At 38.4% G+C, this 24,462-nt stretch overlaps 2 protein-coding genes across 2 annotated transcripts in view; both read left to right on the top strand.

Moving 5' to 3' along the window:
* Nucleotides 1-2,014, top strand: part of f5 (coagulation factor V (proaccelerin, labile factor)) — a 45,073-nt gene extending 43,059 nt beyond the window's left edge. Inside the window, exon 26 of the mRNA XM_002935774.5 lies at nucleotides 438-2,014. Within this exon, the coding sequence (XP_002935820.2) occupies nucleotides 438-581 (144 nt within the window). The 3' untranslated portion in view covers nucleotides 582-2,014. The remainder of the gene's footprint in view (nucleotides 1-437) is intronic.
* A 4,074-nt stretch (nucleotides 2,015-6,088) lies between these two features.
* Nucleotides 6,089-22,959, top strand: slc19a2 (solute carrier family 19 member 2). The gene is made up of 6 exons (XM_002935783.5): nucleotides 6,089-6,521; nucleotides 8,727-9,329; nucleotides 15,461-15,692; nucleotides 17,443-17,635; nucleotides 19,068-19,209; nucleotides 22,603-22,959. Exons 1-6 carry the CDS (start codon nucleotides 6,348-6,350, stop codon nucleotides 22,720-22,722), a joined length of 1,464 nt encoding a protein of 487 aa, XP_002935829.2. The 5' UTR covers nucleotides 6,089-6,347; the 3' UTR covers nucleotides 22,723-22,959.
* The last annotated feature ends 1,503 nt before the right edge of the window (nucleotides 22,960-24,462 follow it).

Raw genomic sequence — 24,462 nt, 5'->3', positions numbered from 1 at the left:
ATGTCAAACAAACTGTGCAGGTCAAAGAAGCACAATAGTGTAGTTTCGTAAAATTTGCAGATAGATTTGCTCATCACTAGGTTCAGCCACTATAACAAGCCTTTGGTCTTGGTTCAGATGGTTGCTCTGCAGCTTGTTGAAACAACCCTGTGTTCAGTTTAATGGGATCTATACAGTGGCATAACTAGATATTACTGGGCCCCACAGCAAATTAATTTTCAGGTCCCCCAGTTGTCTGGAGGTTGGCCTGTTTTACCAATATTTATTGAAATTGTTTATTAACTAGGGCCTCATGGGCCCCATATATTTCTGGGCCCCCCCTAAAGCCGCAGGGTCTGCTTCCTGTGTAGTTACACCACTGGTCCCATAGTAATGTACTCAATAATTATTCAGTTTAGCCAGCCTTGCTAATAAATAATATTCTTTTCTAATTTCAGGTATTCCTAGGAAATGCAAACAGCTATGGACTTGTCAAGAATGAAATAAGATCACCAATATTGGCACGTTTCTTAAGGATTATCCCTAAGAGCTGGCACAACAGCATCACACTGAGAATAGAAATCTTTGGTTGTAATATTTAAAGGCATCAAACTGGTGCAATTATGACAGAAAACTATGCATTTAACTGAAACAACCCTAGAATTACAGCTACAAGGAAGACTTGCAGGTTTCATATGGAGTGCATTACGTTAGCAAGTGTGCAGATTTGGCAAGAGAAGTACCACAGTATTTTATGTTTTTCAGAGTATTATTTATGTTTGTTCATTTATTAAAAAGCTGGGGGTTGCTAATGGCCCAGCTAAAGATTAAAAGGACACCATCTTAAAAAATAATGCTGCAAAATGATTTTTCAAATCACAATTATCCAATAATGCCCCCTTCCCATCTAGTATTCACTAGAACATTTCAATATTTACAAAAACTATTCTAGCTATACACTGGACATTAAATGGAGGATTCATTGCTGCATCATACTCCTTAAAATGTTGGAGAACAGAGTTTACACAATCACTGGAACCGATCTAGTATATTTTATTAGGCATATTATTAACATAAATCATTTCAAAATTGAATTCGAAGTACATAAAGTACAGCCATATTGACTATATTTTTAACTGTACCTAATTACTGAACTATCTAGAAAACTAAAAGAATCTGCAAAAGCCAACAAAATCCAAAGTTGCGTAGGTGATTGGCCACCAAACAGATTTGCTTCAGAGTTATTTTTTTATAAAATAAATGGAAGCTTTGGGTTTTGAGATAATAAAATATGTTGTGTAGCACATAGGCCGCCCCTGTCATGTCCTTTACTTAACTCTGCTATTTTTGTGTTTTTATTAAATTAAATTGCTCTAATCAAATGATACACACAGACCAAAACAAAGGCCAATTAAAATAGTGAACTTTGAATGGCTTTAAATGGCATAATCTAGCTAGGCTATGATTAATAAACACCCTACTTCTAACATGAACTTATGACTTATAACAATCACCAGTTCATAATATTATCTGAACAGCATGTTCTGAAAAGTTATTTTTCAGTCCCACAAGATATTAAAGAGGAATCTGATTCCTCAGCTGGCTCATAAAATGCAATAAATGCAAAAAAAAGAGGAAATTTACTTCCATGCCATTCTATGAATATATTTTGTGTGTTTTTGTTGTTTCTTTTACCTCATCAGTGATTTTATTGTATATATACAGCATTCCTGTTTTGCAGTACGTACATGATTTTTTAAGGACCTGCTTTGTGGAAAAGGATTTTTTTTAAAAAATAATTTTTAGCATTTTTTTTTAACCAGTTGCAATATTAGTATGCCTGAGACAAATGTATTGCAGAAAAACTGAAATCTTGTGGCAGTAAATAAAACACATAAAAAATAGTGGGGGCATTTACCTTTAAAGAGTCATGTCCCCTTTGTAACATACCTGCAGAATAAATGTGTGTTTTATGTGCGTGTTTTATGTTTGCTAAGAAATACTATTTTTATAAAATTACATATTTTAAAACTAACATTCGTGCACTATTCATTTAAACTTATGCTGACGCGTTCCTATTAAAACCATCAGGAATAAGTGTTAGAAGGCAAGCATGGCTGCAAGTATCTTTGTAAAAATGTACATCTAAGCTGCCTCCAGGCCATTGTTACCTCTAGATGCGTCCTACACAGAGAGCCAAAAGAGAGTGAGCTACTTCCTTCCTTCATGAAGGGCTGGAGGTGGTGTGATTGTTCCATATGTAATACAAATGTAAACAGTACTCAAGTCTATTAAAGGATGGTGTTACCTCCAGCCTGGTATTAGTATAGCAGGCTGGGCTGGAGGGTGGCTTGGGGGCAGTTTGACATGAAAGTAGTTTGTGACCATTTTTATTCTCTTATTATTCTTCTAAAACTAAGCCTCTTTCTACATTTTACTTTTAATGCGACAATCGATTGATCGAGTCTAGCCTGACTCCTTCCTATACAGAAAGAAGGCTAGGCTCGATCAATCGATCGTTGCATAGTGGATGCAGCTCCTTCCTTCGCCTTATCGCCATAGTGCAATTGACAGGAAGCCAAGTTTTAGCTGGTATTTTCTATTAAAGCATTTAAAATACTAAGTGGTTTGCAGGATAGGGCAGTTATTGGTGCAGGGTAGAATAACTTTTTTACTTAAAAAATTTTAGTGTTACTTTTCCTTTAAAGGGCCTTTTGTCTTTTTTTCTTTTCTATGTCAGAAAATTCCTATACAGTGTAACATGGCAAAAATATGCTTTTATTCCTGGAGTCAATGATCTGTGCATAAGCTTACAGTTCTAAGTTAGTTTTAAAATAAGTAGAAAAAAAGATAAATTGGAATATAGAAAATTAATGTCTACATTAAATGGGACCTGTTGCACACACATAGAAAGCTGAATAATAACATTTTTTTGCAAATTAAACATGAAACATAATTAAACATTGAAAAATTAAACATTTCAGTCATATATTGCCTGTCCTGCCTCTATGCCTCAGGCATAGAGGTAGGGCCATTACTTTTATTTTTCATTCAGCACTTCCTAGATGTCACTGCACTCCTCACCATCTATAATTGTAGCCTGTGCATGGCATGGGCATCATTCTGGTGCACAAACAAGATTTTGGGGTGATACAAAACTTGCGTTGATAGTCTAGATCTCGACAAAATGGAACCCTGTCTGCTGGCTGTGATTGAGTTTCAAGACTATAGGGAACAAAATGTAAATAATTTTTATAGTGTAAGTAAAGTTTATCTTGCTTGACAAACATGATAGAACAGGATTTGGAATTATTTCTTAGGGTTGCTGGTCCCTTTTAGTGAAAAATTATTTTCTTAGTCAGTTACTCAGTTTGCGCATTATTTTGATACATGTATATATTATACATTATAAGGGGTATATTTATCAAACTTACCCATACTTACTCATTTTATCTGCACTCAGTTACTCTGGCTTGCTGAAGAATGACATCTGAAAAATTTTTTCCATGCGTGGGTTTTTAGAAAAAGGTTTTTGGAAAAGGTGGTTTTTTCCAAAAGCCACTCATGAAAAGGACCCTCGCTTGGTAATCCCCAGCAAAAAAAGTTATCAAGTCCAAAAAAAACCTAGTGATTTCAGGCAATCACTTGTTTTTTTTCCAATCCCTTGGGGACGATTTGTCAATTTGTGAAAAAAAAAAAATCAGACGTTAAAAAAACAGCTGTGACAAAACTCATGGGACTTTTCTTCTCGAATGCTAGCTGGAGTTGGATGCTGGTTAGAATCACATTGTTCCATTCACTTTGAATGAGGCTAAAAACTTGAATGTTTTAATACTTAAAACGTATTACTTTTTCACTTTATCTTTTTAATAGCATTGTATTTTATGCTGCCATTAGTGTCCCCATATCTAATACTGGCATACAAAAAGCAACTTACAACATATCCAACTCAGTGTTACACTTCACAGACTTTTCGATGTTAGGTTAGTTTTGCTGAACATGTAGACAAGAAAACTACTCAGGCCCAAAGAAGCAACCCCATGAACCAGCCTAAATGGGATCATCATGTGATACAGTTTTTAATTTTTGCTGATAAATGTTCATGTTATGATTGCACACAAGGTTGAACTGCCAAGCTTGGAGGTCAAACACATACAAATAATCATATGCTTTTTGTTGAACCAAACTGAATGGGAGATCTGTGCTTTTGTGGTAAATATGGGGTTGCTACATTATGCCTTTAAAACAGGAGTCATACTGAATTTACATCCTGCAAGGTTAATGAGCAGTTTATTGCTGCACTGGTTTTTGTTCAGCCATGCACTCGTACTCATGAGCGGTTGCTTCTGTGCTTCCCTGATTTGCGTTTCTCTACATTCCACCGCAGGGAAGCGCAGAAATAAGTGCACCCTTTTATTTATTTATAATTCATGCCTTTGTTTCTGTGCTTTCCTGTGGTGGAATGCAGAGGAACCAAAAGCAGGGAAGTGCAGAAGCAACCACTCATGAGTGCGATTTTCTAATTAACCATGTAACTTCAGTGATAGCCATAGGTAAGCATTGAAAGGGATCTGATAAATCCATTACAAGTATTACTTTCTCACTGCAATTTATGGATGCATATTATTTCCCAAAAGCCTGTGTTGCTTTTAGAAAAGTTTTAGCTGGCTTAGATGCTTACTTTGTTCTTGCCTCCCTACCTCTCCATCAGGGCCACTTTCAGAGACAGGGGGAGAAGGGGGTACTGTTTTCTCCTGCCCAATGAAATTTTGAATGGGGGGGATGGACAGCCATGTAGTGCAAAGTTACATAAATTACATTAACTTACATTAAAACTTACAATTAATGTCACTTCCGTAGAAACTTTACATAGAAACTTACAGAACTTTCATATAAAGCAATGATAATGCAAAGCAGATTGACAAGGGCAGGCAGATGGACAGGTTTAAAGTTAAGAAATCTCTACAGATCCCTAATGAATTAAAAAACACAAGGTCAATTCCACTGACCCCCAATGAACTGCCTCTCTTCTTATCACATTAAATTGCACATTAAAATGTGATTCTTAGCACGCACATTTTTACTCTTCATATGAACTGCTACTGGCTATTTACTGGGCCACACACTCCAAACAAGATCATTGCCCCCCCTAAACTCAGGGCCCAGTACCTTTATAATAAGGTACTTGAGGGCCTGTGTCTAGGGTGGCAGGATTGGGGGGTGGCCCTTGGATTCCAATTTTTTCTTTTTTATGTAAAAAAAAAATGCTCAAAGCCTCCAATGCAGATTTCCATAGGAATTTCAGCAACAGAGATGGGTGGGGGTGTGGGGTTGGGGCACTCTGGTGGGGTTTACAGGTGACAACTCAGTTCTGTAGATCCCAGTATAAATTGCTAATGTTTCTCTATAATAGGTAGTTCATATACATAGTTCCATTAATTAATGTGCTAATAAGTCAGTAAGGTATTTGGGGATCAGTGGTTTTTGCACAAAGTTTAAAGGCCGTGACAGACGGGGAGATTAGTCGCCGCGTGACCAAACCCCCCCGAAATGCCATCCCACCGGTTGGAATGTAAATTGCCGGTGGGATGGCATACGCAGCGCCGAAATCGTCAAAGTTTCCTCTCAACGCAATTTCAGCAAATAGCCGTGCCGCGTATGCCATCCCACCGGCGTTTTACATTCTAGCTGGTGGGGTGGCATTTTGGGGAGACAAGGGAGAGTCTGTCATGGCCCTAAGGGTGAAGACACATGGAGCTAATACTAGCAGCTACTTGTAGTGGCTACTAAAATAGACAATGCTGATAATTTACTGATAACAGTCCCAACATGTATTTTAGCAGAGGCAATTCTCAGTATTGTCTATTATAGGGTATTTTTTGGCAGCTGTGAAAAAGTAGCTGCTACTAGTAGCTCCGTGTGTCTTCACCGTTAAACTTTGAGCAAAAACCACTGATCCCCAAATACCACCCGCCCAGCACACCCCCACATCAGTTGCTGGGTCTGTTATGAAGTTTAGTTCCGTAACGCCTTATCCACAGATGTGCGTAGTTTTGTGTGTTTACATATCGCTAGGCAGCATCAACCTCTAAGAATCCCACTACGTAACATGACGCCATTACCCGCCCCTCTCAGCACATGCGCGGTGCTTTCCCGAGGTTTAGGGACCATGAGGATTGCAGCGAGTGTGACCTTGTTATGGAGGCAGTTACCTATTCTGCTTACATGCGGTGCGTCGGTGTCAGGGGAACATAACCAGCTGCAGCTTTCCGAATACAATGAGATGGTTCCCCTATAAGTGCATATAAGTACTGTCTTGTTATTTATGGAACTTCATGTTTTATTTTTGTAAGTAGCTACCTGTGGCCATGGACCTGAATGAGGTTCCTAGTAAAAGAAAAAGCCGGTTAGTGCAGGGGGGAGGCTGGCTGGTTCCCACTTGTCTGCTTTGTACGTATGGGTTCTTCGCTAATCTCAGACCGTCGGAGCCTTTTGTCACCCCGTACCTGCTGGGTCCGGACAAGAACCTCACGGAGAGGCAGGTGGGTAACATGTCCTGACTGTACATTGCTTCCGCCGCTATCTGCAAACTGCTATTATTCTCACCTCGATGCTCCATCCTTTCAGCTGGTTGTGTGTCTGCTTGTATTGGGCCTCGGTCTAATTTGGAAAGATTAAACTGCTTGCTGTACATTTCTGAAGCTCACACTCAGGATCTGACGCCCCCAGGATCATAATGTTAGGGGGATGCAGGTAATGATGGGAGCTGTAGTTCTGCTTATTGTTCCCTTATTAGCTCTAATATAGTTTAAAGACCTAGCCTAGGAGCTCATTCCAGGCAGCCACTTTAGTTAATACCATTGGGTATTTATGCAGAAAGACTGCAGTTTGCAATAATTCTAATGTTTCCTATGCTCAGAATCTGCTAATAAAAATGTGACAGCAAGTGCAGTTGTTAGACTGACAGTTTTTTTTTTTACATTCCTTTGGGACACAGTTCAGTAGGAGCCTCAGTATCATAATTGAGCTAAAAAAAAATGAATCTTTAAGAATGTTTACTGCTGAGTTAGTGGACATTTTAATAGATGTAGTAAGGGTTTATGGAGACAGACTGTTCAGGCACTGCTGTGTAGGGAATGGCATGTATATGTATGAGGAGAAACATAGAAAGTGTCTTTGTCCTGCACAATCTTGGGAACATGGAGTTTCTAGTACAGGTATAGGACCCATTATCCAGAATGCTCGGGACCAAGGGTATCCCGGATAAGGGGTCTTTCCGTAATTTGGATCTCCATACCTTAAGTCTACTAAAAAATCAACAAAACATTAATTAAACCCAATAGGATTGTTTTGCATCCAATAAGGATTATTTAAATCTAAGTTGGGATCAATTACAAGGTACTGTTTTATTAATACAGAGAAAAAGGAAATCAGTTTAAAAATTCTGAATTATTTGATTAAAATGGAGTCTATGGGAGACAGGCTTTCCGTAATTCGGAGCTTTCTGGATAACGGGTTTCCGGATAAGGGATCCTATACCTGTACTGCTCTATGGATATTTTTTTAAATGCTTGGACCTGGCCTTGTCATGAAATTACCATAGAGTTGGCATGTTCAGATGATACATTCGCACATTTTTAGTGTGGATAGACTGGCAGCATTTTGAAGTTATATTGAAACTAATGTTTTACATGCCCAGATGATTGATCATTATAAATTGACCCGAATTGCTCTGAGCGGATCTAAGCAAGTATGATTGCACACAGGGAGATTTGTCCCAAAACAGATGATGTAATTTGCTGGTGGGAAAACATACACATTGCATTGTTTTCTGAAGTTGCCTCATAAGGAAACTTCAGAAAGCAAAATGACATGTTTGTATGTTTTCCCACCAGTGATTTACATTATTGCTGGTGGAAAAACACTTTTGGTAGATCTTGCCTGCGGTAGCTCAGATTTAAATGTGAGTGACAAATCTGTGTGCCATCACCCTTAAAGGCCTGCAGGCAGGTTAGACATCGGAAGTCAAACGTGTTATTTCAGGTTCTGGGATTAGACATTCAACTTGGCATTTGTTCTCCCTTTAGTTGTGAAGCTTTGTTTTATAACTCCTAATCCACAGATGTACATAAAGTGTAGTGAACCAGCTCAGCCCTCATCTTCCGTGTAAGTTAGCTATACAGTAGTTTTTATACTTTGTGTGTGTGAGTTGCAACCAGTTCACTTGGGCCAAGATGCTGTTTCTCAATATGTGCGTGCAGATTCAGGGCACACTCATGCATCTATGCGGAAAATGTCACAGTTCTATAGCATTAGAATGGTGGCCCTTGCTGCCCTTTGCAAGTATAGTTTGTTTATAGTTTGTTTTTTAACTGGCAAACTTCCGTGTGGAAGCATCTCTCAATCTATATATGAACTTCGCTAAGAAATGTGTAGAATAATCCATATAAGGCAGATCCATTAACAAAAAGGTACACGACCAGTCTGACAGTATTTTGCACTCTACTCCCTTATCTTGTGGCATGTTTGCACATAATTTACATTTTTGTTTTGAGTCATTTCCACATTCACTCTTTCACCATTATTTTTGCCTAAACCAACTTCCTTTTTTTATTTTTGTTAAGCAATTCATTTTTTAAAAAAAGTTTACTGCTTACACATTCGCATATATATGAAAATATGTAGAAAATACTTTTGCAAATAAAAATCATAAAGGTTTAATTTTCTAAAAATGTTTCCCTCTTTAGGTGTTTAATGAAATATACCCTGTTTGGACATATTCTTACCTGGCGTTGCTGTTTCCTGTATTCCTTGCAACAGACTATCTCCGATACAAGCCAGTTATTGTTTTGCAAGGTTTGAGTCTGATAATCACATGGTTTATGTTACTGTATGCTCAAGGTACCTTGGCTCTTCAATTCCTTGAATTCTTCTATGGAATGGCAACTGCAACAGAAGTGGCTTACTACTCTTACATCTACAGCATGGTGAAACCTAGCATGTACCAAAAAGTCACCAGTTACTGCCGCACTGCCACGTTAACTGGTTTCACTGTTGGTTCTGTCGTTGGCCAGATTCTGGTTTCATTGACTAACTGGTCTTTGTTCTCATTAAATGTTATTTCTTTAACATGTGTTTCCATTGCTTTTGCAACTGCTTGTTTTTTACCAATGCCAACTAAGAGTCTCTTCTTCCACAAAAACTTGCATTATCCTGGAGATAAGGAAGTTTATATTTCGGACAATTCACATATGGACAGCAATAAATATGCTTTGGCAGATTCCACTGAGGCTGAAGAGATTGAATCTCGAATTGCATTAAATTCTGAAAACAGATCTGATGTAAAAAACGTAAGTAGAGTTTTTTACTTTGAGAGATATTTTTTAGTACAAAGAGCCAGTTACCGTATATACTCGAGTATAAGCCGATCCGAATATAAGCCGAGGTACCTAATTTTACCTAAGAAAACTGGAAAAACTTATTGACTTGAGTATAAGCCTAGGGTGGGAAATGCAGCCGCTACTGCTAAGTTTCAATAATCAAAATAAATACCCCCTTAGCTCAATCAGCAACCAAGCTAAAACACAAAGAGTTAAAATCCTTCAAAACTATATATAGTTTCTATAGAATATAAAGTGCAATGTCTAGTGCAGAATGGGACAGGTGAGGATGGTAGATGAAGATGAATTTGGGAGCAGGACAGGGCACTGGAGGGTCTGGTTGCGGGTGGCCTAATTTGCACACAAAGGACAGAGGGTGCTAGTATGGAGGGACCCATAGCACCCGACTCGAGTATAAGCCGAGGGTGACTTTTTCAGCACATTTTGGGTGCTGAAAATCTAGGCTTATACTCGAGTATATACAGTAATTGCTGTGTTTATGGTCATATTAACAGAAACTCATTATTTTTTATAAAAATAATTAAAATGTGAATGTACATAATACATGACTGCTTCTTTGGGGTTTCATTTTCTGGTAATAATGCTGCTTCTCCTTTGTCCTGACAGTTTTGAATTCTGACTCTTTCCTGGTTTATCATTTGTACATCATCCCTTCAGAAACCCATCGGCAATTTTCAGGATTATTTACCTTTATATTTAAAGTCAGTCGTGGTGTATGGTTTACATCTCTCCGCCTGCATTTTGTAGGCAGATGGACAGAAGTGGATATGCTCTTATCAGCAGTTCCATCTAGCTGCATTAACAGTCACAGTTTTGGCCTGAGTGCAGCTATACGGAACAAAGATTGGCCTGTGTAGCTTACACAGATCTGCTGATGAGGCCAAATGTGCTTCATTCAGTCTGCCTAAAAAACGCAGGTGGAAAGAAGCGAACCTCACGGCAGGTCTGATTTAGGGCTCACGTGGAGATTAGTCGCCCTCAATAAATCTTGGCTATTGCGGGCAACTAATCACCTTTAAATGCCATCGCACTGGTAAGAATGTAAATCGCTGGTGGGATGACATACGTGTCGATTCGGTTTCCCGAAGTTTCCTTGCGAGGTGACTTGGGGAAACCGAAGCAACGTGTATGCCATCCCACCGGCGATTTACATTCTTGCTGGTGGAATCGCATTACGGTGCCAATGCCCTAAGGGTGAAGACACATGGAGTTACTTATTAGCGATTGAGATCTGGCCGTCATTAGTGCCCATACACAGGCCGATAATCAGTCTAAGGGACCGATATCGGCAGCTAGAATTGGCCCCTGTATTGCCTCTCAAGGCAACTTCGGCAAATAACGGCGCCGCGTATGCCATTCCACCCGGCAATTTACCAGGATGGCATTGTGGGGAGGTTAGTCGCCCGCAACAACAAAGATTTTGTTGCGCGGAGACTAATCTCCATGTGTGTCACTGCCCTTAGGGTGAAGAATCTTGGAGCTACTAGTAACAGCTACTTGTCCTGGCTACTAAAATAGACGATGCAGATCATTTAATGATAATTGTCTCTACGTGTGTCTTAGCAGAGGCAATTCTCATTGTCTATGGCAAGGTATTTTCTGGAGTTTAGTAGCTGTGAAAAAGTAGCTGCTACTACTAGCTCAGTGTGTCTTCATCATAATGCATCTTTGGAGTGTGTATTTGGCCTAGACAATATTTTAGAGATAACTGTCTTTCAGTGAACTGTAAATCAAAGTCTGACTGACTCCTGCATAAAGAGAGAATTCCTTTCCATTAACATTCTGCTTTAGCTCATTTGCAAAATAAAATGTCCGTTTTTCTACACCTCCCCTCTGTGAAAAGCAATGTCTGCTCTTCTCTTTCTCTGTCCCACTACCAAGCTGTTTTCTCTTTCCAGTATGCTTTAATTAAAAAATTCCATTCCTAAAATTATTCAGAATTGTTATTGAAAGCAGTTTCTACTCTCTGCACTGTAGGTCTGATTCCTGAAACAATATTGCAAGCCAGCTGATACAGAGGAAATCTGAATGCTATTACTTTTGCTTTTAATAGTCAGACCCAGAGAACAGAAAGGGATAACACTGCTTTCTAGTACAATTACATTTTCGAATAACTTTAAAACCACTTACAATATTCTTACAAGTAACTTACATTACAATAATTGCATTTTTTGTTTATGTAAAAAAAATTTTTTTCGGGCCCTTTAATTTGAACCAGTGCTGAGCCAAGCCAGCCGGGCGCCCTACGCAGCCGGGCTGGGCCAATCTCCCACCCCCTTGCTTGTGTGCATACATAAGTATTCATGCACAAATGGGCGCTCGCACTGAAGGAAGGTAATAGGGATGGGCAGTGGGGGGACAAGGGTCCGGACTAGGGAAAGGCAAAAAAAGTGTGTGCCTAGTGCTCCCTCCAAAGCATTGTGTGATAGGCATGTGACTCTTCTGCCTACCCCTAGTTCTGACCTTGATTTGAACTTATGATATTTTATTTATTTTTCTTAAAGGACAAGTAAAGCCTGCATTTGCCTACAATGTATATCATTTGGGCACATCTCCCCCACCCAAATGGCATCATTTGTACTGCATATATCCCCTCTGCTTGCTAACACCATCACATTTTTTCTAAAGCAAATAGCAGCTTACACCCGGTGGCCATTTTTCCTCTGATACATAATCAGATACATTTAAATCTGCTAACAGCATAAACATGCACAGACTCTTATTCAGCATACATTCCATCAAGAATACAGGCTCACACAGCCTGCTTTGTTTGAGCTGAGCTCAGGAGAAAAAAATTGAAGCAGACAGCTAGAGCTGAGTTTCTATGGGAACCAGCAATGCCATCTCATCACTGGCTGCTAGACTGGGAGGCGTGTTTGGTAATCTGAGCTTAGAACAACTGAGCATGCCCACAAGCCAACAGCCAAAGCAAATTCCTGAGGGAGGGGGCCGAGTGGGTTCCAGGCGGAGAAGGAAATCTAAGTGATTAAAAGACATGTAAACCCCACACGCAAAAATTTCATCAGTGAACAGCCTCTTTGAAATCTTTAAATACCTGCCACTCTGGTTGTTCAAAAGTTAATAATAAGGCTGCAGCATCCCCATAATCACTTTTAATTAATTTACTTTGGCTGTTGGCTCCTGGGCATGCTCAGATTACTAAACACATCCTCCAGTCTAGCAGCCAATGAAGACATGGCATTGCTGGTTCCCATAGAAATGCTGCTCTAGATGTCTGCTCCCATTTTTTTTCTTTAAACCTCCTCTCCTGGGCTCAGCTTAACTGCTACAGTGCTAAATCCAACCAGAACTTTTGATCAAAGTAAGTTGTCTGTGTGAGCCTGCATTCTTAATAAAATGTACGCTAAATAGTATGCTGTTTGCAAATTTAAAGGAGACATATCATGTAAACAATGTACCAGTGAATTATACTCCTCTAAACATAGAAGGATTGTGCTTAATAAAGTTTCAGGCTAATTTATTGAGAAATTCCCCCAAAATCCGCCCATCTGAATTCTCTGGATGTGCATGGGGGCCATTGGCACTCAGCATACTGCACTGTAGGATAGGAACCAGTAAGAAGCTAGGCTGACCTGATAGGGAAGTGAAGGCTGTCTTTGTATGACTGCATGGCAGTGATTGGCTAATCCCCCTCCTGCTGTACTTTTGGCAGAGACCGTTAGGACACGCCCATTCTTCCTTTGAAGCACTGACAGAGACATGGGAGGATCTATAGGGAGCTCCAATAAAGGGGACATTTTTAAAGACAGGGTTAATTTTTAGCCCAAAGTGAAAACAGCACCATATATTATTCATAATTGCCTACAAAAGGCCTACAATTAGGGTTTTTTCCATTTATCCAATATGTCTCCTTTAAATGTAACTGATGATGTGTCAGAGGGAAAATGCCCACCAGGTGTAAGCGGCTATTTGTTAGAGGAAAATGCGATGGTGCTGGCAAACGGAGGGGATATATGTAGTACACATGATGCCATTAAGGTGGGGGAGATGTGCCGAACATATATACATTGTAGTAAAATGTTAAAGGTTCTTGTCTTGTGCCCATGCTTGAGCATCATAGGTATGCAATTGGACATTTCTGGCTTTAACAGATACATGCAGTTATTATATGTGTCCTTTAAAAGGACAAAGTAATCCTGCCTCCCCTAAATCCCCTTTGATTTTTCATGTGTGCATTTTTTTTCCTGAATAGCTGTATTATCTTTAAAAAATAAATTACTTCAGAAAGATTTTCTTAACCTTGTGGTTGTTGAACATTTTCAATTCCAGACCCCCTTGGATGTTGAACTTTTGGTGAGATCTAATAATAAGCTTACATATGCATAAAAACATGACTTTATTAGCCATTCAGTTATAGTTCCAACAAGTAGAACAGCAAATAGGTGCTAACACCCAAATCCCTCTTTGTGTGACTTTCTTGCTAAACTTCCAGGAGTATATAGAAGTGCAAACAGGCTGTATCCCAAAATCTCGCACTGAGGGCAAAGGCATATGGTATGCATATTGTATGGTGTTGGCACACTAAATATACTCCAGCCCAGGCAACAACACATCAGAAAATACCTTTACATTGGTGTCAGTGTGAATTGCAAGTGGTAAAACATTTTTTTTAAACACTGCATAAGCATCGGAAATTGCTTTGGCATGGCTTACACAATTCAGATGTTTTACTACCAGCAACTCATACTTATACTAATGCAAAGGTATTTTCTGATGTTTTGTAGCCTTCTCTGGAGGACATTAACAGAGTTGTTTGCTTTTGTGTTAACTTTTACTATGATGTGGAAAATGATATTCTGAGACAATTTGCAAATGCCTCCATTTATTTTATCGTTTGTGGTTCTTAATTATTGCATTTTTGTTCAGCAGCTCTTCAGGTTGGAGTTTCAACAGCTACCTGGTTGCTAGGGTCCAAGTTACCTTAGTTGCCAGGGAGTGGTTTGAATGATAGATTGGATATGAACAGAATAAGGGCTGAATAGAAAGATTTAGTGATAAAAAGTAACAATAACAACATTACATTTGTAGCAGATACATTTTTTGGCTGCTGGGGTCAGTGACCCCCATTTACAACTGGAAAGTGTCAGAAAAAGAAGGCAAATACAGGTATGGGACCTGTTATCCAGAATGCTTGGGATCCGCGGTTTTCTTGATAAAGTGGTCTTTCTGTAATTTAAATCTCCTACCTTAAGTCTGCTAAAAAAAAATATTTAAACAGTTATTAAACCCAGTAGGATTGTTTTGACCCCAATAAGGATTAATTATATCTTAGTTGGGACCAAGTACATGGTACCATTTTATTATTATTACAGAGAAAAATGAAACCATTTTTAAAAATGTGAATTATTTGATTAAAATGGAGTCTATGGGAGATGGCCTTTCTATAATTTGGACTTTCTGGATAATGGGTTTCCGGATAAGGGGTCCGATACCTGTAATACAAAAGCTACTTAAAAAATAAAGACCAGTTTGAAAAGTTGCTTAGAATTGGCCACTCTGTAACATACTAAACGGTAACGTAAAAGTGAACCACCCCTTCAAGCACGGGTGACAAAATTTACCATGTGCCATCGCCCTTATTGGCCTTCAGTCCGGGTACCACCAGGGGGCCAGCCCCAGAGGTTGGGAACTACTGTCTTTGTTCAGCATGACAGCTGCCCATTGTAGACAGCCTGTGACAAAATGTGAGTGTTCTTATAATAAAAGCATGTTGGGTAGATTACTTCATACCACTTAATAGTCAGGATTCTTCTCCATGAACATTACACAACAAACAATCCCCCGCCCACATTGTGGTGCTTTTGCATATCATATTGCAACAAAAAGGTGCTAGACCCATGCAGATTTCCAAATCAGAAACCAGCCATACTGCTCTCCGTGGAGGCTAGTCATAAAATGACTTATTATTTTTCTTACAAACGTGATTAAGCAGTTTAAGGAATGTGTATAATAGGTTTGGTTGCTAGGGTGCATGTTTCATTTACTTTCAGAATTGTCTGTATGTAAGAAGATAAAAAACGTGTTTTAAAAAAAACTAACATTTCTAATCCATTTTTTAGTGTTCACCAAAGAATAGTAATGGTTTACAAAGTGTTCTGAAGACTCTTTGGAAGTATTTCTTGCACTGTTACTCATCACGAACACTTGTGTGCTGGTCGGCGTGGTGGGCTTTATCGACTTGCGGGTACTGTCAAGTATTAAATTATGCTCAGGGTCTCTGGGAAAAAGTTGCTCCATCCTCCCATTCTGATATATATAATGGCAGTGTAGAAGCTGCTTCTACCCTCTTAGGTAAGTGTTTGTCAATATCTTTCCTTTCTTTGTACAGGTATGGGACCTATTATCCAGAATGCTCGGGACCTGGGGTTTTCTGTAATTCAGATCTCCATATTTTAAGTTTACTAAAACATTATTTAAACAGTAATTAAACCCGATAATATTGTTTTGGCTGCAGTAAGGATTAATTATATCTTAGTTGGGATCAAGTACAAGGTACTGTTTTATTATTACAGAGAAAAAAAAAAGTGAATGAAAAAAAAGTGAATTATTTGATTAAAATACAGTTTATGGGAGATGGCCTTTCTGTAATTCGGAACTTTCTGGATTACTGGTTTCAGAATAATGGGTCATATACTTGCACAGGTATTGGAAACCCTTATCCAAAAACCTGTTATCCAGAAATTTCAGAATTACGGCAAGGCCGTCTCCCATAGAGCCCATATTGAGCAAAAATAATTCACATTTTTAAAAATAATTTCATTTTTCTCTGTTATAATAAAACAGTACCTTGTACTTAAATTATTTCTAACAGGCTTAAAGGAAAAGTAATACAAAATGTTCACATTACAAATACACCTTTTTAAACACATTTATCAACATATATAATGCACCAAAATCGCAATTTCATATGTGGTTATTGAATAAATAGCATTACCTTGGATGTACAGTATAGCCGCATATGCCACCCCACCAGCAATTTACATTCTAACCGGTGGGGAGGGCATTTCAGGGAGATTTCTCGCCCGCGACAGCGGCGACTAATCTCCTCGTCTGTCACAGCTTTTATAGGTTTTTTTCATGCCAGTTCAGGGAGAGGAATGAGTGACAGAGGCCTTCTTATCTCCTGCTGTGTTTGGATTTCTGTGTGCTGTTAAAATTGTTCAGGGGAAGGGGGGGGAAGCTGTCCGGAAATATGTCACAAGAGGATCTGCAGCCTGAGTGCTATCAATACAGGGTAATGTTGCTTGGTATTAAATTAATGTCTATGTATAATTTTATTGGTGTAAGTGTACTGCACCTATTCATGCAGAAGCTTGAAGGTGGCAGTAGCTCTAGGGTTTCCCTGAGTCACTAGGCACATTTGAACATGACTTGAAACAGGAGGTGGGAGTATGCTCTGGCACAGAATGCTGCTATAGGCTAGTGCAAGTAGCATCTTTAAATGGCATGTTATTTCAGCATGGACAGATCTCTCTGTTTCTACATGAACAAGTAGTACATATATAGGCTAGAAGATTTCTTTTGTCCCTCTACCTTTTTACCACAGTTAACCTTGTATCCAGAGTTACAGAAACAGACCCACTACCTGGTATAGAGAAGACTGCTTAGAGGTACACTGTTGTGTGACACATTCTGTATAGTTCAACAACATTTTTATGACAGCACATCTTCTATACCCAGTCACTGCTGTGCATGTTTGTTCTCTATTTTTAACAATTTTCAGAATAATAAAAACAAACCCAGAATATGCAGAGCATTCCAAGAGGACGCGTTGTCATAATATTGTATCGCTGTACTACACAAACTGCTTTTAGATGAATGAGCTCACAGCAGCAGTGACTGTTTAGTGCCCCCCCCCCCCCCCCCCCGTGCCCATGGTTGGACAAGAGCAGACACCTAGTTTTGGAAGGAAATTTGTGTGCAATTACCTGACTGATGTGTTTTACCCACTATGTGTTCTCTGACAAGATTTTTAAAATAAGGGTTTAACACCCTTTTTATTTTAATTTCATCTAATGAGGGTTTTTTATTGTTGTTTCAGGAGCTGTCGCAGTATTTGCTGTTGGATATATAAAAACGTCATGGTCCACATGGGGGGAACTTCTGCTTGCTTTATTTTCAGTAATCCTTGCTATTACTGTATACATTATGGACACCATTAGGAATATTTGGGTCTGTTATGTATCATATGTCTTCTTCAGAAGTATCTATATGCTTCTAATTACAATAGCAACGTAAGTAATGATTTATTACTGTATGATACAATATTATACGTCCGTTTACTGAAAACCCTATGCAATTGGTTGCTATGCTTCACTGTAACATGGCAATGTGTAATTTAAAGGACTAGTCAATGTCATTGGTCCTTTTTGTTTACAGCTTGTATTTGTTTATCCAGTACTCACAAAAAACTATTTTGTGCCATGTATGCCTTATAACAGATTGAGGCACATGTTAAGAGACACAGGGAAAACAAACAGGTACCTAAATTAGTCTCATCTTTTTTCATGTTAAACTGACTTCAAGTCCCAGAATCCATCATGTTAACATGGAACAAGCTAAGGGAACAGGTAAATAACACAATCAGGTGGAGAAATGGGGCAGACTATCATGATTTTCTCTTAATCTGAGAAATCCTAAAAAGAAGAACTGCCACTTTAAGTACTGAATGTGGCTTGTATAAGGCGCTGTTCTCACACACAAAACAAGGGCACATACTGGTATGGGATCCATTATTTGGAAACCTGTTATCTAGAAAGTTCTGAAGACTGGAAGGCCATCTCCCATAGACTCCATTATAAGCAAATGATTCTAATTTTTAAAAATGATTTTCTATGTAATAATAAAACAGTACCTTGTACTTGATCCCAACTAAGATACAATTAATCCTTATTGGAAGCAAAACAATCCTATTGGGTTTATTTCATGTTATTTCATGTCATGTTATTTTCACATCCTAGAAGTCAGATGTATTTGCATGGGTTAAAAAATAATGGGACTAATAGAAAAATCTGATGTTGAAGTTTTGCTATCTGATGTAACACGCCTGTTGGAAGGGAACACTGCATGCTACGTCTTCATCTGACAAGATAAAAACTGGCAGACTTTTTCTTTTATTGAAATACAGGTATAGGACCCCTTATCCGGAAACCCATTATCCAGAAAGTTCTGAAATTATGGAAAGGCCATCTCCCATAGACTCCATTATAAGCAAATAATTCTAATTTTTAAAAATGATTTCCTTTTTCTCTGTAATAATAAAACAGTACCTTGTACTTGATCCCAACTAAGATATAATTAATATTTGAGGCAAAACAATCCTATTGGGTTTATTCAATATTTAATTGAATTTTGGCAGACTTAAGTTATGGAGATCCAAATTACGGACAGATCCCTTATCTGGAAAACCCCAGGTCCCGAGCATTCTGGATAACAGGTCCCATACCTGTACATTGATTGTCTGATATAGATGCAGGAATAAAAGACACCATCCAGCTTTATTTGATCTGACTTTACATTACAGCTGTAGGGATCAGATTTTGCATCCTACAAAATATCATGGGTTATATGACAAGATATTGTGGGTCAGATCATTTTACTGTTAATAACTCATTTTACCAGCACTAAAGTAAACATTTTTTTTTTCTTTATCCCTCTTTTGTGAAGGTTTCAGATTGCAGCAAATCTAAGTACGGAGTGCTATGCACTTGTTTTTGGAGTAAATACTTTTATTGCCTTGGTTTTGCAAACTTTATTGACCCTAATAGTGGTGGACTCTGTTGGCCTTGGCTTAGATATATTTACACAAGTGAGTATTATGTTATGTACGTTTTGTGTTTGTTTCTTAAAGGAGAAGGAAAGGTAAAAATTAAGTAAGCTTTATCAGAAAGATCTATGTAAATACAACCATAAGCACTCACAGAAATGCTGCACTGAGTCCTCTATCAAAAGAAACACAGGATTTCTTTGTGCTTTGTGTAAACATGTTCTTAGGTATCAGACTTCCTCTCTCAGAAAAATCCCTCATTCCTGGGGCCGGAGTTTGCACAGCTCTCCCCTCTCCTGCTCCTCCCTCCAATCAGAATGTGTGATCTGAGCTACCAGCCCCTAGAGCTACAACATGAAAGCTACTGAGACCAAGCTAAAATGGCAGCAGCTTCCTTAAACAAACAGAGGGAGTTTCTAGGGCTTTTTACTCAGGTATAGTAAAGCTTTCTGCAGAATAAATATAGTGTTCGAGCTTTCACTATTGTGGCTAATCTATTGCCAGTAAAATGCCAAATGACTTTCCTTCTCCTTCTCATACACTAGCCTATATATACAGTCTTTTATACTTGTTCTGTGTCAGTTTCCCAGTAGAGCCTGTCTTTGAGTGTTGTGCACTAATTTAGTTATGCTCAAAGAACATTACCTATTGGGTAAAAAAAAAAGTGGACATTTTTACATTTATCAAATCTCTCACATAGTTGGTCGTGTGAACCCAAAGCTAAATGGTTGTATTTGATGGTTGTATTTAAAAAGTATTTGCAATTGTGTGGCCATGTGAACCATTTGCCTTCTTGTACTGGCCAAAAGTGATTGTTATATAGTTAAAGGGGTTGTTCAACTTCAATGTTCAAATTTTATCTTATCTTAAACCACCAACAATGTTCTCAATGTGTTAGAAAATCAATTTTCCATAAAAAAGTAAAAAGACCACTGTAAATCGCTTATGCCATTTCATATCGGGGAGTTTAGTCGCCCGCAACAAGGGAGATTTGCTGCGGACAACTAACCTCCCTCGTGTGCCAGAGCCCTGAAAGCTACTTTTTATACCTGTTAGATCAGTCCTCCTTCTGTCTCTCTGATAAGCTTTCTGAAGGGATAGGAGTGGCCTTTTTTGAATCTGACACAATGAGAACTTACATCATGCTTACATCATCACGTCCAGGCTTTGCCCTTACTTTTTTATTATTGGGCCAATTCATTGATTGCTTCTATGCTCTAACCAGTTGCATAAATTAAAAGTTCATTTGTTAACTTCTCCCTTGCAGTGTCATATGCAATAGACTCGGCATATCACAGATGTAACACGCCATTATGTTAGATATGCAGCACTCTGTCACAGGCACAGGACGCAATGTCAGACTGACAGTAGTCACAGCCAATAGGAGTGAAGTCTGCTGCCAGTACTATGCGTGACATCATATATTGTAAAAAAAGCTGACTATAGTCTTTATAGGGATCATTATAGGGACCATTGAATTACTTGCGTTAGTAGCCACGCAATGACACTGCCTGGAATTAGACAACTTGTTATCTACAAAAACCCCTGATCCTTCTCAATTAAGAATCCCCCAAACACACTACCATTTAGTGTATAACTTGCATTTATACTGTTTCTACCAAAGTGCATAATATTGTGGCAGCATCCTGCATGGAACATATAGTAAAAGTAACATATAGGTAAAAAGCAGAGGACTGACCCCTGCGGTACACCACTAACAACACTGGTCCAATTAGAAAATGTTCAGTTTACTACCACTCTCTGTAATCTATTTTTCAGCCAGGTCTCTATCCAAGCACAAATATTATTAGCCAATAATAGGCCAATATTCCTCAATTTTATCATTACATTTTGTACTGTCCTGTAACAAATACTTTAGCAAAGTCTAAGTAGATCACATCCACTGCAATCCCAGAGTCAAGGTTCCTGCTCGCTTACCTCCTCATAAAAAGCAATTAAATTAGTCTGGCTAGATCTGTTACGCATTAAACCATGTTGGCACAAACTTACAGTATTGTGATTTGCAATGTATTCAAGTATCCTATTATGCCTTCCGAAAGCTTTCCTACCATTGATGTTAATAGGCCTATAGTCTTTAGGCTGAGAACAAGATCTTTTTGAGTAACGGCACCACATTAACATTTCGCCAGTCTCTCAGCACCATGCCGGACCTTGATGAATCCTGAAATATTAAGTAAAGAGGTTTGGCAATCACAGAGCTTAGCTCGTTTAGTACTCAAGGATGAATACCATCCAAGCTTGACCTTTGTTAACCTTTTACATGTTCAAGTCTCTCTTATATAAAATGGCTAATTCTAAGCATGTTTTCCATTGTCCTTTTTTTTTTTTTTTATAATTTTTAATTATTTGCCTTATTCTTAAAAAACAAAATATGTTGTATGGCTGATTTTCTGTTACTACTCTTTTTAGTCAGGCCTCTCCTATTCATACTTTCTCATTCAAATTGATGCCTGGTTGCAAGGGTAATTTTGACCCTACCAAACCGATAGCTGCCAAAATTACAGACTAGTGATCTGCTAAATAAATAAAATGGGATTGTCGTGACTTTTATGGTGTAGTTTTTATTTTTAAATTACACATAGTAAATAATTCACTCTACTATTTAAAATGTTATTCTTGAACCAACAAATGTATTTTTTTAGCTGTAATATTGGTGTGTAGGCAGTGCATTGTGCCTGAGTCTGAGCTACACATTAGAACTGGTTTCTGGCTAGCTTCATGTAAAATTTTAAAATTAAATATAAAGAAATCTGTTTGTGTTTCCATTTAAAGAATGGATTTCAATGTGGGATCTGCTAGAGAAGCTCTACTAACTAATTCATTTTCCCATGACAGCATTCCTAAATAATAAAAAAAAAACACATAATAAAAGATGAAAAACCAATTGCAAGTTGTCTCACAATATTCTCTGTCAACATCATTCTAAGGTAATGTAAAGGTGAACAACCCCTTTAAGCAGTGTCCTAGTAAAGACGGAGTATAAATTCACTGTGTTGCTATTCTGCATTGCTTTTTTGCAGTCAACATGTGAGGCTGTAACAATGGCTCACAGGGCCAAAACCTCTTGTACAGGTATGGGACCAGTTATCCAAATGCATGGGTTTTTCAGTATAAGGAATCTTTTTGTAATTTGGATCACCATGCCTAAAGTCTACTAAAAAATAATTTAAACATTAATTAAACACAATAGGATTGGTTTGCCTCCAATAAGGATGTAATTCGGAGCTTTCTGGATAATGGGGTTATGGATAACAGATCCCATACCTGTACACATTGCAAAATAGCTAAAGCTCATAAGTTAGATTTTCTTTTGTGTTTAATTGAAAGTACCTTTTAACTTTTTCCTCTTCAACAATAGGTATTATTAAACAGATTGCCTGATGTGTATTAATTGTAAACCTCTCTCCCTTACAGTTTAAAATTTATGGTGGATACTTTGCTGCTATATCATTCATCTTTTTTATGAGTGGACTTTACCATGTAATGAAAAAATGCAGAAGGCAGCCAAATACTTTGGCATCATCGGATGCTTAAAGTGATTTTGTGTCAAATGCTTGGACCGTAAATCTATATTTGTTTTGCTGCTTTAACAAAATGATTATTTGTTTAATGTTACACACACTATCAGTGCCTTATATGTACCTTGCAAGTGAACTTTCAGGGTACATTAATATACAATGGGGAGTGTTCATGAAATGTAACTGGAGGAGTCACAAGCCGGACTTGGATTTCTTACTATTAAGTGCTATTCTGATATCTACTGGGAGCTGCTATCTTGCTACCTTCCCATTGTTCTGCTGATCGGCTGCTGGGAGGGGGGTGATATCACTCCAACTTGAAGTGCAGCAGTAAAGTGTGACTGAAGCTTATCAAAGCACAGGCCACATGGCTGTAGGCACCCTGGTTAATGAGGAATATGGCTAGCCCCATGTGAAATTTCAAAATTAAATATTTAAAAATAAATATATATATATATATATATATATATATATATATATATATATATATATTATATTTTTATTTTTTTTTGAGCTTTTGAAAGACTGATTTCAATGCAGGATGCTCATGGGGAAACTCTGATCTGTTTTATATAAAATAAAATTTTCCCATGACAGTATTCCTTTAAGTAATGGCTGCTCCTCCTGGCCCAAGATGGCTTGACAGGGAAGAGAAAAGAAGGAAAGGGAGAGAGAAAGGAGGCATCGTCGATGCACAAACTGTTACCATATAATTATGCTGCTTAAAGAAAAAAAAAAAAGCACACAAGGACAAAGTCCCATAGTGTATCATCAATTGATTGATGCAAGGTTTCTAAATACAGTTACAATTATACAAAAATAAGCAAAATGTTGCACGTAAGGGTCCACCACCGTGGACAATCGCAATTCAGTGTTCCCCCTTGTAAAGAGACATAAAACATGTATCAGTACTGAGATTAACTGGCCCCTGCATTGTTCATACCCCAGACTTGTTAAGAATTTTCTCTCCCTAAAGAGCATACTCTGCCTGCTCTATGCTGCCTATATGTGCCATACTCTGCCTGCCCTATACTGCATGTGTGTGCCCTACTCTGCCTGCCCTATACTGCATATGTGTGCCATACTCTGCCTGCCTTACCTTGCCTGTGGGAGTGAGCCTGGTGGGGGTTTGTTAGCATTTGGAAGTAGTTTTTAGGTGGTTCCTAAGGAGTTCAATTATGTGCTGGGGGTTGCTGTGCTATCCACAGAGGAGGAGGCATATGGCTTAAACTTAAACTTTTTCACATAGGAGTGAAAGGTGAAATCCCTGCAGTGAGCACCAACCATTTGGCTTTTTGGTGTGCTACCACTATTAATGTAGGTATCAGCATAAAAGTTCTTACTGATAACATGGGTGTGGCTTAAAATAAGTTTGGTATAAAAACAGGGAGTGGTTAACATTAGCTTCAATTATTGGCCCTCCACTGTGTAAGTCAGAAAATTCCTGGCCCTCAGTACCACAGAGGTTGGACAGCACTGCCATAAGACATTACAATTAAATGAACACCTGAATCTGTAGTGCCTAGTTTTTTTCTTGGAGAACTTTTAATGGTTTGTTGTTGTACATGTAATAAGGTGATTTCAGGTACACACATTTTAGAAAAACATACCAATACTCTATGCAGATCATAAGGTAGCCATATGCTGGGCTTGGGATAAGATACAGTATGAGCAGGACATAGTGCTGTATTTAAAGGATGTGTTTATAGGGGTTGGGCTGATGGGATCCATCACGGAATCTTATATACACATCACA

The sequence above is a fragment of the Xenopus tropicalis genome, chromosome 2 (assembly GCF_000004195.4).
Source record: "Xenopus tropicalis strain Nigerian chromosome 2, UCB_Xtro_10.0, whole genome shotgun sequence".
NCBI classification, from domain to species: Eukaryota; Metazoa; Chordata; class Amphibia; order Anura; family Pipidae; genus Xenopus; species Xenopus tropicalis.
The sequence above is the reverse complement of the archived record's forward strand: the minus strand, read 5'-3'. Positions and strand labels throughout refer to the sequence as shown.